The sequence below is a fragment of the Hyla sarda genome, chromosome 5 (assembly GCF_029499605.1).
Source record: "Hyla sarda isolate aHylSar1 chromosome 5, aHylSar1.hap1, whole genome shotgun sequence".
In the NCBI taxonomy this organism is placed as follows: domain Eukaryota; kingdom Metazoa; phylum Chordata; class Amphibia; order Anura; family Hylidae; genus Hyla; species Hyla sarda.
In genome coordinates this window covers 115,931,976-115,946,751 of record NC_079193.1, presented here as the reverse complement: position 1 = coordinate 115,946,751, position 14,776 = coordinate 115,931,976, and the positions used below count along the sequence as shown (strand labels likewise).

The 14,776-nt window shown below is 42.2% G+C and overlaps 1 protein-coding gene across 1 annotated transcript in view; it reads right to left on the bottom strand.

Moving 5' to 3' along the window:
• PDIA4 (protein disulfide isomerase family A member 4) overlaps window positions 1-14,776 on the bottom strand; it is a 92,545-nt gene that overhangs the window by 20,923 nt on the left and 56,846 nt on the right. The window contains exons 6-8 of the mRNA XM_056520136.1: window positions 6,197-6,355; window positions 4,437-4,588; window positions 470-626 (exon numbers count right to left, since the gene is read on the bottom strand). Coding sequence (XP_056376111.1) covers window positions 470-626; window positions 4,437-4,588; window positions 6,197-6,355 — 468 coding nt within the window. The remainder of the gene's footprint in view (window positions 1-469; window positions 627-4,436; window positions 4,589-6,196; window positions 6,356-14,776) is intronic.

Here is a 14,776-nt window from a genome sequence, read left to right as displayed (position 1 = left end):
AAAACTAAACAAATTACAAGTATTCTTCATTTATGAAACTGTATGGGATCTTCTTTATCCTTGATTATTCTCATTTTACTTCTGCTAACAAACTATCCCATCCCTGAAACAGTTTATAGCATTTTCAAGCAGAAAGGTTAAGAACGCACCAAGAATATATTTTCTACAAGTTTGTTCTCCAAAATATTTTCAGTAGAGTAAAAAGAAAAATGTACACATTCTCACCAATTGTGGATTTACAGATGCTGAATGCCATTTCCGATGTATTATAAAAAGTCTGGGAACCACAAACGTTAACATGTTGATTTATTTCTAAACATCTGAGTTGTAAATACTCCAATGGTTTACAGAATAAGGTCAACTTAGTTTGTAAAAGTCTCCATTGTGTCTTCAACTTTACTTTGTAGTAGTGTAAACTTATGTGCAGTTTAACCAGGTTAATCAAATTTCCAACCATAATCAAACATACCAGTGCGATGGTCAAAACTGAAATCTACAGTGTAATAAACAATTGCGAGGGGACGCTTATTGTATCTTTTTGCTTCATTCACTTTTGTCCTCTGACCAACCAGGGGCAAAGAATGCTTTATCACATGTTCCTCCAGCTCTTGCTCACTTGTGGAATCCTGCAAATAAATAATGAAAGGTAAAATTCCCCTTTAACAGTTAAACAGTGGTTATCCAGGGATAGAAACACAGAGCTAACCCACATTTTTTCCAAAAACAGAACTACCTTTGTCCTCAGGTTGTGTGCGGTATAGCAGCTCAGTTTCACTGAGGTGAATGGAGTCAAGTTGTAATGTCAGAAACACAATGAGGACAGGGGTGGTGCTGTTTTGGAAGAAATTGTGAAAAACAGGCTGTAGAAGAGAAAATTCAAAATGATGAATTAAGGATACGGAGAAAATGTACTATAGTAAATGGTAGAGGGTTTTCCACAGAGAAAAGTTGGTAAAAGCACACGTGAACCACATGAATGTAAATAATGAATACAAATGTGCTTATTTTAGGTAAAATGATCTACATCACTTTTTGTTTCATTGTTTGTCTCCCCCATAGATACAAGGGGCTAGTGCTGGGGGACAGCGCGCTGGGGCTGATAGTTCATTTGGGGGGTGGGAGTGGGGGGGCTCGACCAGTATTGCGGTATATGAAAAATTTATATTGTAAAGAAAAAAACACACATTCGGTATGAACCAGTATACCGCCCAGCACTACGAGGGGCGTTCATTATTGATTTCCCCTGACCCACTTCTATTTTTCACAGGACACTGAAACTGCATGTGTAATGATATAAAGTCTCTATAGGTTAGGTGACAATTTGCAACTCAGAACTGATAACTGTCTTAATTTTACAGGTGCTGAAGTGGTGTGAGGTTTGATAATGGACCCAGTGGAATACAGAGCAGTCATCAAGTTCCTTTACTTGAAAGGCCGCACATCAAAGGAGACGCTCGATGAGATGAAAGAGGTTTACGGTGAGGATTCCCCATCATATGATTTAGTAAAGTACTGGCATAGTCATTTTAAATGTGGTCAGACTTTGGTGCAAACAGTTTCAATTCCAGGGCAACCCCACTCTGCTATTGATGAACACACCATCCAGCAAGTGGAGGTCACCAATTTGAAAAATCGCTGCGTAACCATTCGCCACCTAGCCCAAAAAGTCAAGATTAGCGTGGAGTCCGTGGAAAAAGAAAAACAGCCAAGACCATCTTCACATGCATAAGGTTTCCGCTCACGGGGTTCCCCGACTGCTCACACCTTTCCATAAGCAGAAACGAGTTGAATTCTCTCAGGCTTGCTTGGGAGATGGGAAAAGTGTGTGTCCCTAGGTGGCACCTATGTAGAGAAGGACTAATAACTGTGGCAAGTTTCATTGCTCCCAGTCCACAGGAAGTGGGTCAGGGGGAATCTTTGATGAATGCCCCGCGTATAATCACTTCCTTGTTTCCTCTTGTCACCCTACTGTTGCAATGCAACAGCACACACTTTTCCACAATCCCCCAAGTGTACATAGTAGCGGAGTACTTTTTCAACAGACTGATCACGGGACGAAAGCTGGGTCCATCACTATGATCCTGAGACTAAAGTCCAGTCGACGCAATGGAAGATTAAAGGGGTACTCCCGTGGAAATTTTTTATTTATTTATATTTTTTTTTTTAAATCAATTGGTGCCAGAAAGTTAAACAGATTTATAAATCACTTCTATTAAAAAATCTTAATCCTTCCAGTACTTTTTAGGGGCTGTATACTAAAGAGAAATCCAAAAAAGAAATGCATTTCCTCTGATGTCATGACCACAGTGCTCTCTCTGCTGACCTCTGCTGTCCATTTTAGGAACTGTCCAGAGCAGCATATGCTTGCTATGTTTTTTTTTTTCCTGCTCTGGACAGTACCCATTTAATGGACTCACCGCCTCCAAAGAAGACATGTGCCCAACTCTCGGCAGGCAAGGTCATGCTCACAGTATTTTGAGACCAGTACGGAGTAGTGTTGATGAATTTCCTAGCAAAGGGTACCATGATCTCTGGGACAAACCATGCTTCACTGCTGCGGAAATTGCGGGAGGCCATTAAAACCAAGAGACGTGGCATGCTCACCAAAGTTGTCTGCCTTCTACAAGACAATGCACCAGTTCCCAACTCACATGTTGCCCAAATGGAAGCATGCTCCTGTGGCTTTGAAATTCTACCGCATCCCCCTTATTCACCCGACCTCGCACCATCAGACTTCCACCTCTTTCCAACAATAAAGTAATTTTTGAAGGGCAAGCATGAGACTCAGATTTCGAAAGTCACAACATGGCTTTTGAAGCAACTTATCGACTTATACAAGCGAGGTGTTCAAAGTTGCTTAACTCCTTGGGGACAGATGGCGTACCTATACGCCCTCAGCCCACTCCCTTTCTATAACGCGGGGCCACGCAATGGCCCCGCATCATAGCGGGTCGGGCCAGGACTCTAACAACGGCCGGGACCAGTGGCTAATAGCGCGCAGCACAGATCTCGGTGCCGTGCACTATTAACCCTTTGGACACGGCGTTCAAAGTTGAACGCTGCGTCTAAAGTGAAAGTAAAGCACTGCCGAATAGCGGCATCCCGAAAAGCTGTGAAGACAGCAGGAGGGTCCCTACCTTCCTCCATGCTGTCCGATCGCCGAATGACTGCTGAATGACAGTGCCTGAGATCCAGGCATGAGCAGTCAAGCAGCAGAACCATTGATCAATGGTTTCCTATGAGAAACCATTGATGAATGTATAAGATCAGTGTGTGCAGTTATAGCTCCTATGGGAGCTATAACATTGCAAAAAAAAAAAGAAAAAAAAAGTGAATAAAGATCATTTAACCCCTTCCCTAATAAAAGTTTGAATCACTCCCGTTTTCCCAATTAAAACAATCAAACTGTGTAAATAAAATTAAAATATGTGGTATCGCCGTGTGCGGAAATGTCCGAACTTTAAAAATATATAATTAATTAAACCGCATGGTCAATGGCGTACGTGCAAAAAAATTCAAGTCCAAAATAGCGTATTTTTGGTCACTTTTTATATCATGAAAAAATGAATAAATAGTGATCAAAAAGTCTGATCAATACATAAATGGTACCGCTAAAAACGTCAGATCACGGCGCCAAAAATGAGCCCCCATACCACCCCATATGCAGAAAAATAAAAAAGTTATAGGGGTCAGAAAGTGACAATTTTAAACATATAAATTTTCCTGCATGTAGTTATGAAACGGAAGCTCCCAAAAGATAAAAAATTGCTTTTTTTCTTCAATTTTGTCGCACAATGATTTTCTTTCCGTTTTGCCATAGATTTTTGGGTAAAATGACTGATGCCATTACAAAGTAGAATTGGTGGCACAAAAAATAAGCCATCCTATGGATTTTTAGCTGCAAAATTGAAAGGGTTATGATTTGTAAAAGGTAAGGAGGAAAAAACAAAAGTGCAAAAACTGGAAAACCCTCCGCCCCCAAGGGGTTAAAGAGATGGGAGAAGTGTGTGTCCCTAGGTGGCAGGACTAATAACTGTGCCAAGTTTCATTGCTCCCAGTCCACAGGAAGTGGGTCAGGGGGAATCTGATGAACGCCCCGCGTATAATCACTTCCTCGTTTCCTCTTTGAACTGTCACCCTACTGTTGCAATGCAACAGCACACACTTTTCCACAATCCCCAAGCGTACATAGTAGTGACTTAACGAGCAATATGCCCTACAATTGTCATAACCAAAGCAAATAGAGCATAGAAACATAGAATGTGTCGGCAGATAAGAACCATTTGGCCCATCTAGTCTGCCCAATAATCTGAATACTATGAACAAAGCAGGCACATGGGGAATTAGTAAGTATATATATCTCAAAGAGAACATTTAATTAATTACACAATACATCAATTTAGACTCCTTTACCTGTGTGGTATGTAGTAACTTACTTTGATTTCAAAGAGGTGTTTTTTTGGCTCATACTTTGACTGAAATCTGTCAGGATGCATAACAACAAGGTGTCCAGTTTGTACTTTTAGGAAGCTTGCAACATCTGAGCTGAAAGTATGATAAAACTTAAAGTCTTCTCTTAAAGCATTTGCTAAAATAAATAATAAAAAAAATTAATTAACTGTGCATTTCTCCATTTTCCTGTCCCTGCTTCTAAGGGCCATAACATGTTTATATTTCTGTCAACATAACTTTACAAAAGCTTGTTTTTTTGGTGGAGCAAACTGTAGTTTTTATCGATGCCATATGAGGGTATATAGGACTTTGTATTCCTTTTTTGGGAGGAGTAAAAACAACTATGACAGGGATGTTTAGGGTATTGTTTTTCACTGTTACTTAAAATGGGTTAAACACCCTGGATCCCTTCCCTTAAAGGGGTATTCCAGAGAAATTTGATTTATTTATTTTCTAAATCAACTGGTGACAGAAAGTTAAAAATTTGCAAATTACTTCTATTTAAAAACCTCAAGCCTTTCAGTACTTATCAGCTGCTGTCGGACCCTGCTTCTACCTCTCTCAGAAAGCATCCAGAGCAGACGAGGTTTGCTATTGGGATTTGTGTCAGGAACAAATGTGGCAGCAGGGTGGACTGTGTCTAACTGTAAAGACTACACATCCTCCTCCAGGGTATACAGTATCAGATACATTCTGAAAAGCTTGAAATGTTTAAACAGAAATAATTTGCACATTTGTATAACAATCTGCTACCAGTTAATTCAAAATACTTCCCCTTAGTACTACTTGCTGGTAAGAGCTGCAGACCTGACTGGATAGCTGTAGTAGTAAAGCAAAACGGTTCCTTTCCTGGAGCAGATGGGGCATACCAAACTTAAAATATAAAATTGCCTTTTCAGCTCTCATCCAAGTGCCTTGACCACCCAGCCTTTCCTAAACAAAGGTACAGAGCCCTGTAGGTGAATTAAGGAAGGGATGAAAGAAGAAAATGAAGAAGGGGATGTGCCAGGTGTGAGACATTTGCAGCTCTGTAACTCCTCCTTTAAAACTGGCCTGAGTAATAAAATGTTGGAAGTTTAGCAAAAGCCACCAGCTTCTGGAAAAGTACAGTTTGTTTTTATACCCTAACAACTATTCAATAAAGTCTGCAGCTCTTAGCAGCAAACAGACCTGCAGATTCTCTTTAATATCACTTACCCATTACAAATGGGAAAGTGATGTCACACAGGTTGAACACTCCTAAGGCCTTGGGAGTAGCCATTTTGTATTTGCTCCTACTCTTCCCATTTAGCAGTTTAGAGAAATGCTTTACAGCAGGAACTTGAAGAGGACTCTTGATTTTTATAGGAAAGCATAGTTGACATTCTCTGTGACATATGCAGAAGTTGCTGTGCAGAGATGAAGATGAGTAGAGCAGAGACCATTGCCTGTTGTCAATCTTGCATTCTATTATCTGGCTAGTTTGCAATAGAGTTGCAACCTTTCATTATAATCCTGTCTGTAAAAATGACATGACTGTTGAGAAGTGATCTCCACAGAACAGGATGTCTCAGAAAATATTTGTTCTGATAAATTTTTTATATTTCTCTGTTTTCACCTTGGCCTTTGACCCTCATAATAAACTTACACACAAAATTTCTGGCCAACAACTGTCAAGGCAAACCATAACCTATTGTCAGCCATGTGCCATTTTAGCCTTAAGGGGGAATATTTTTTGTACTTGTTGGTGAATGTGCACACTAACCTGCATCCTGATAAAGCTGAAATTTCTTTTCCTGGCTGCCAATGAAAATTCCAAAAACTATAGCATCACTTCCGTCTCTCAAGTATTCCTGCACTTGTTTTACTGTTTGGACTAAAGTTGATGGAGGACCAGCCTGTTCAATCATGAAGTCAATAATTCCTAGTTAAAGGAAACAAGAAAAAAATATTTAATATGCAAAAAATTACAAAACAAAGCAGCTACATTCTTGCTGAACATACTTTATATACATTATGGGGGGAGATTTATCAAAACCTGTTCAGAGGAAAAGTGGTGCAGTTGCCCACAGCAACCAATTAGAATGCTTCTTACATTTTTTTTTAAAATCAGATCTTTTAAACATTTTTATAAACTAAATAAATAAAATTAGAAATGACCCACCTCCACCCCATCCCACACAACAACAAGACCCAAACCCACCCAACACAACAAGTTCATGTCCATCTTGAGTCCATATCTTCCTGCATCATCCAGCAGAGTTGTTAAAATGTGAAACAAGGAGGAGTTCCAGATAGCAACCTTTTCAGTCCCCCAGAAATTAACATGACACATCCAGACACAAAAATGACCGAAAACACTAGTTCAGAGAAATCAGCAGGGAAGTCGTACCAACATATGAGGAACAAACAACAGCCACCTACATAAAAGGATAGAGCTCACACAGAGACACACACATAGGCAAGGAAACAAGGTCTGAGAGCCAGGGGATACTCCCCCAGATTCCCAAACACAAGAATGGCTGGCTGTCTAGGCATTATACGAACCAAACCTATACTTACGTTCCCAGGGAACCCACATCCAATCAAAGTTATGCTTTTCATAGATCATTTTCTTCCACCAAACAATAAGAGATACCCTAGCAATCAGATCAGTCACCATGAGGGGGGGCTAGCCCTTATCCAGTACTGGGCAATAAGTTTCCTTGCCTGATACAAAATGCGAAGGACCCCCAATTCCACCCCCGCTGGCTCGGAGTCACATCCTAATACACAGGGTTTAGGTTCCAGTGGCACAGTAATCTCATACACTGCATGGACAAAGAGGAGGACATCCTTCCAATAAGGAGTCAACCAGGAACAATCCCAGACCATATGATAAAAGTCTGCCCCCATTTGCCCACACCGTGGACAACTAGAATTAGGGCGAAGACCTAGCCTATGCAAGAGCACCGGGGTTTTATACACCCTATGCAGGAACAGTTGCAATAAACTATTTCCCTCAGAGAGGGACAACAAGGGAGTATAGGACAGAGCAGTCTTCCAGGTCACTCTCCCATTTACCCCATACCATCAAGGGGAACTGTTCATGGTAGGAATGGAGAAGTTCCTGATAGAGCCATGAGATAACTCCAGCAGAATCCTAATTTGTGACCAGTGATTCAGTGTTAAGAATGGCTCTCCAGTGACCGCGATCTACCCTGCACCTCATACACATGGCAAAGTTGTAACTATCTGAAAAAGGAGGAACTAGGTAGATTGAACTCAGCTTGGAGATCCCCATAGGTTTTAAAAAACTCGGTTCACATATAGCTGTAACACCCTGCTAAGACCTTTCCTAGATATCTGCATCCTGAAAAGAGAAAAACTCAGAAAGACAAAATGTAGAACAACCCTCCAGACTCAACATGCTTCTAGCCCATCCCCAGACCTTACACAGCAATCGAGTAGCAGGCAAAGCATCCGGTGGCCTAGTAAGGGCACCAATTTCAAGGATGTGTATGGTTATTTGACCCCCTTGCTTCGCCATAAACAATTTCCCAGGAGGACCGAGAATTGCATACCCTGCCCATCCTCTGAGCTGGTGTAGTTGGGAAGCCAAGTAGTACAGCCAATGGTTAGGAAGAGCCAATCCCCCAGAAGCCTTACTCCTCTGTAGTGTCTCCAGCCTAATTGTCGCATAGAGGCCTCCTCAGACAAGTTGTCTAAAGAGGCATTGTATCCTCTGGAAATATGTAATCGTTATCCACACTGGTGAATTCTGCAGTATATACACACACACACACAGCAGCTGGGGCATCACCACCATTTTAGACAGATTCGCACAGCCTGCTACAGACAAAGGCAGTTTGCACCACACAAACTTTTTGGAAACTCCTATTCAACCGGGCAATAGATTAGTACACACAAAGTCTTCAAGTATTTAGATATACAGGTGACTCCCTTCCTTTAAGCCATAGACCAGTTGTACGTGATACTCCTCAAACTGAGGGATCTGGTGGAGTGGATCTAGAGACATTAAGATCGACTTGTCCTAGTTAATTAGGAGCCAAAAGCAGAGATAATCTGCATCACCGAGGCCAAGGACCTCGCAGTATCCCCGAAGAACAGCAGCATAACATCCACATATATAGAGGCACATGCTCCTACCTACCACCGTATCAAATCCTTGTTATAGAGGATCTGATCAAGCATTCCAGCAGCTCTATCACAAGCGCAAAGAGCAATGGCCGATGCGGATGAAAACAACTGGAAGCATACTGCAGTCACTCACCCCCGAGGCAGGAGTTGCTCAGTCCCCACAATTCAGCAGCCAGCACAGAGGATGTAAATATAACAGGAGTTCACCAGCATCCTTTACTAATAATGTATACTTGCAGTATGGCTGCCAGCCACACCAGGAACGAGATCCTGCTGATCCAGGCGCCTCCGGAGGAAGCAGGCAGGGCCCAGACTCTTGGAAAGGCCAATTGTGAGAGTGCAGGGCCAGCGCAGAGCCGCCACCGGCACTGAGGAGTCTAGTCCACAGGCAGGTAAGACGACGGGACTCACAGCAGGGGACGCCGAGGGCCGCAGTCACAGCCTAGTCAGTGACCGCATTAAGATAGGGCAGACTAGCTGGCAGTGTCTTTTGGATAGAGAGTCCTGAGCTGCAGGAGCGCATAAGATGGCAGGGGCCGTGCAGTCTAACAGGAGACCCAAGGAAGGCAGGAGGTCTTCTATCCCAGCAGTCATGGGCCAGAAGGATCTGGTGGTGTCAGGGAATAGCTGGCAGTGTCTTTTGGCAAATTCAGCAGCAGGATGGCAGGGATATCTGAAGGATGGTATATCAGGATGGCAGGAGCTCCTCAACATGCGTCCTTTCAGGCAGCCATCCAAGCCACGTCCCCATACAGCTTCTTACATTTTTAAAGAGGCATGGGAACAAGGAAAGAAGCATTTGATTGGTTGGTATGGGCAACTGCATCACTCTTCCCCTACATAGGTTTTGATAACTCTCCCCCTATATGGACAAAAGTATATAGACACCAACAGGAGATTTTGGGATATTCAATATGGTGGGAATCAATATGGAGCTGGCCCTCATCGCAGTAATAACAGCTTCCACTCTTCTTGGAAGACTTTCTGCAACACTTTGGAATGTGTATGTGGGTACTGTTGCCCATTTATCAAGAGAATTTGCATGAGAAGTCAGGCCTGGTCTGCAATCTTTATTTTAGTTGATTCCAAAGGGGATCTTCTGCAAAAAGCTTCTACAAGAGTTCTTCTACAAAAAAAACCTCACCCAATAATGAATTTATGGATCTTGCTTTGAACACTGACACAACCATGCCGGATCAGAAAGGTGCTCTCCCCATGCTGTTCCTACAAAGCATCTACATTTTCCAAAATGTGTTGGTATGCTAAGTTTTTAAGATCACTAGAGCTGCAACCTGCACCTGGCTGCCATCCTATTTCTAAGCTGCAGCATGACACTTAGGCCCAGAATAACATCAAGACGCAGTGTGTCATACTGCTGTTCAGCCAATCACTAGCCGAGCCAGACATCACTGCGGCCTTTGATTGGCCGAACGATCTACTGCTCCAAGCCTGCTCCGCAGGCTGGAGCAGCAGAGCGCCGATAACACTGATCAATACTATGCTATGGCATAGCCTGTGGGGGCTAAAGTAAAAAAGTGTGTAAAAATAAAATAAATAAATGAATACATATGAATAAGCCCCCCTCCCCAATAAAAGTTTGAATCAGCCCCCATTTTCCTATTAAAATGTAATAAAAAAAAAATTATATGTGGTACCGCCGCGTGCATAAATATCCGAAAAGTGATTAAAAAGTCCCATCAAAACAAGAACGGTACAGATAAAAATTACTGACTACAGCGCAAAAAATGCGCCCTTTATGCGGAGAAATTAAGTTATAGGGGTCAGAAGATTACAATTTTAACCCCTTAAGGACCCGGGGTTTTTCTGTTTTTGCATTTTCGTTTTTTCCTCCTTACCTTTAAAAAATCATAACTCTTTCAATCTTTCACCTAAAAATCCATATGATTGCTTACTTTTTGCGCTACCAATTCTACTTTGTAATGACATCAGTCATTTTACCCAAAAATTTACGGCGAAACTGAAAAAATAAAAAATTCAATGTGAGACAGAATTGAAAAAAAAAGAAACGCCATTTTGTAACTTTTGGGGGCTTCCGTTTCTGTCCAGTACATTTTTCGGTAAAAATTACACTTTTTTTATTCTGTAGGTCCATACGGTTAAAATGATACCCTACTTATGTAGGTTTGATTTTGTCGTACTTCTGAAAAAATCATAACTACATGCAGGAAAATTTACACGTTTAAAATTGTCATCTTCGGACCCCTATAACTTTTTTATTTTTCCGCGTATGGGGCGGTATGATATGGGGCTAATTTTTTGCGCCATGATCTGAAGTTTTTAGCGGTACCATTTTTGCACTGATAGGACTTCTTGATCGTTTTTTATTCATGTTTTCACGATATAAAAAGTGACCAAAAATGCACTATTTTGGACTTTGGAATTTTTTTGCGCGCACGCCATTGACCGTGCGGTTTAATTAACGATATATTTTCTATAATTCGGACATTTCCGCACACGGCGATACCACATGTTTCTTTTTATTTACACTTTCTTTTATGGGAAAAGGGGGATGATTCAAACTTTTAATAGGGGAGGGGTTAAATGATCTTTATTCACTTTTTTTTGCAGTGTTATAGCTCCCATAGGGACCTATAACACTGCACACACTGATCTTTCACATTGATCACTGGTTTCTCATAAGAAATCAGTGATCGATGATTCTGCCGCTTGACTGCTCATGACTGAGCAGTCATTCGGTGATCGGACAGCGAAGAGGCAGGTAGGGACCCTCCAGCTGTCCTGTAAGCTGTTCGGGATGCCACGATTTCACCGCGGCTATCCCGAACAGCTCCCTGAGCTAACCGGCATGGTTTCACTTTCATTTTAGACGTGACGTTAAACTTTGAACACCGCGTCTAAAGGGTTAATAGGGCGGCAGCGCGATCAATGCCGTGCGCTATTCGCCACGGGTCCCGGCCTCTAACCCGCCGTGGCCCCGCGTTATAGATCGGGAGCGGACTCAGGGTATACAGGTACGCCCTGGGTCCTTAACAGGTTAAACATACTAATTTTGGTGCATGTAGCTTTTTTTAAAGTAGTAAAATAAATAAAACCTACATAAATTGGGTATCCCTGTAACCATACGGACCTACAGAATAAAGATGAAGTGTAAATTTTAACGAAAAGTTCACTGCGTAGAAACTGAAGACCTAAAAATTAGCAAAATGGCGTTTTTTTCTTCATTTCACCCCACATATTTTTTTTTCACCGCTGATTATGTTATAAAATAAGTAATGTCATTACAAAGTACAATTGGTGACGCAAAAAAACAAGTCCTTATATGGGTCTGTAGGTGCAAAATAGAATGCGTTATGATTTTTAGAAGGTGAGGAGGAAAAAAACGAAAACGCAAAAACGAAAGCGTGAAAATGGGCTGAGTCCTTAAGGGGTTAATGTTGGGGGAAGATCAATATAGTGGGGATAAATAAGACATGGCTGGATGCATGGAAAATGATCATGTGGAGTCTCTGTGGGTGGAAATAAAGTGCGGGGGTAAGACCAATAAATTACTCATAGGGGTTTGTTATAAGTCACCAAATAGAAAGTAGGCAGCAGAAATCCTACTAATAAGACAAATAGATGGGGCTGCAAAGAATGGGGACATTAGCCTAATATAGACTGGTAAGCTGAAACCTGCAGATGCAGCAAATGAAACAGGTTTTTGGCAATAATAAAAGGACAATTACATTCTACATAGTAACAGTTTGTAAGGTTGAAAAAAAAAACAGTCCATCGAGTAAAACCCTACTGTGTTGATCCAGAGGAAGGAAAAAAAAAAAAAAAAACAATGTGGCTGTTCCCAATTTCCCCATGGCAGAGGAAAAATTCCTTCCTGACCCCAATATGGCAATCATAATAAATAACTGGATCAATGCCCTATCCCCATAAATCTAGTATCCATAACCTCTAATGTTATTACTCTCTAGAAACACATCCAGACTTGATGTTGCGACGTCTGACTCGATAAACAAGTTCATGTGGCAGAGCATCCCATAGTCTCACTGCTCTTACAGTAAAGAATCTCTGTCTGTGATGATGGTGAAACCTTCTTTCCTCTAGACGTAGAGGATGCCCCTTGTCATGGTTACTGGCCTAAGCATAAAAAGTGAAAGTGAAAGTAAATCGATCTTTACTGTGGCAACCACTAGGGGGGCCAAACTGCAACTCCCAGCATGCCCAGAGAGCCAAAGGCTGTCTGGGCATGCTGGGAGTTGTAGTTTTGCAACATCTGGAGGGTCACAGTTTGGAGACCACTGTTACAGTGGTGCCCAAACAGTAGCCCTCCAGATGTTGCCAAACTACAACTCTCAGCATGCCTCGACTGCCCAGGCATGCTGGGAGTTGTAGTTCTGTAACATCTATCCCTTCAGATTTAGCAATTTTCATGACATTTTTGAAAATTTCTGCTCTACTTTGAAGCCCTCTAATTTTTTTCAAAAAGCAAAAGTATGTCCATTTTATGATGCCAACATAAAGTGGACATATTGTGTTTGTGAAGAAAAATAAAATTTCTTTGAAATATCCATTTTCCTTACAATTAGAGAGCTTCAAAGTTAGAAAAATGCCAAATTTTCAAAATTTTCATGAAATTTTGGGATTTTTCACCAAAAAAGGATGCAAGTAACGCCGAAAATTTACCACCAAAATAAAGTAGAATATGTCACGAAAAAACAATCTCAGAATCAGAACATTCGGAAAAAGCGTTTTCGCGTTATTAATTTGTAAAGTGACGGTGGTCAGAATTGCGAAAAAGGGCTCAGTCCTTAAGGTGAAAAAGGGCTGAGTCCTTAAGGGGTTTAAAAAAAAAAAAAAAAAAAAAAAAAAAAAAAATTCCACCAGAGTACCCCTTTAAGATATTCCAGGATAGCCTCTCTGAGAAAACCGTCAAAAATCTTACCCACAACAAATGTGGTATCAATATTCAAGAAAGGGTTAACAATGGATACTGGGAACTATAGGCCTGTATGTTCCCAGTATCCATTGTTAACCCTTTCTTGAATATTGGTACCACATTTGCTAAGCACCAGTCCTGTCGAAGATTCTCTTATAGAATCTTTAACTACTTTGGGACCAAGGGCGTACAGGTACGCCTTCGGTCCCTGGTACTTAAGGACCAAGGACATACCTGTACGCACATGGGAATTTCGGTCCCCGCTGCGCGCCTGACTGATATCTATCAGCAGGCATACTGTGCCAATGGCCGGCGATTTGCAGCGATTCCTGGTCGTACGGGTCTCCGGTGACCCGGAAAGTCAGAAGCGACCGACCAATAGCAGATCGGGGCGGGTTTAATGTTTGGTCCCACCATTCTGCCCACCCTCAATAGTCCGGGCAGAATGGGGGAACCGACGGTGAACGGCGCCAGAGATCCACCTACCATCGGCGGTGGGCGGCAGAGGACGGCGATGCGGCTCCCTGGTGCGGCGATCCTACGGCAGCCGGTAAGTAGTTGCCTAGCAACATCTAGAGGGCTACAGTTTTGAGACCACTATACAGTGGTTTCTAAACTGTAGCCCTCCAGATGTTGCAAAACTACAACTCCCAGCATGCCCAGACAGCTGTTTGCAAATCCCAGCATCCCCAAACAGCTGTCTAGGCATGCTGAGAGTTGTAGTTTTGCAACAGCTGGAGGGCTACAGTCTGGAGATCACTGTGCAGTGGTCTCTAAACTGTGGCCCTCCAAATCCTGCAAAACTACAACTCCCAGCATGCCTATACAGCAGTTTGCTGTCTGGGCATGCTGGGATTTGTAGTTTTGCAACATCTGGAGGATCACAGTTTGGAGATCACTGTGCAGTGGTCTCTAAATTGTGGCCCTTCAGATCTTGCAAAACTACAACTCCCAGCATGCCCAAACAGCCAACAGCTGTCTTGGCATGCTGGGAGTTGTAGTTGCTTACCTCCAGCTGTTGCATAACTACATTTCCCAGCATGCCTTTGGCAATCAGGCCATGCTGGGAGTTGTAGTTTTGCAACAGCTGGAGGCACACTGGTTGGAAAATATTGAGTTAGGTAACAGAACCTAACTGAAGGTTTTCCAACCAGTGTGCTCCCGGCTGTTGCAAAAGTACAACTCCCAGCATGCACGGTCTGTCAGTGCATGCTAGGAGTTGTAGTTTTGCAACAGCTGGAGGTTTGCCAACCCCCCCCATTGGAATGTACAGGGTACATTCACACGGGTGGG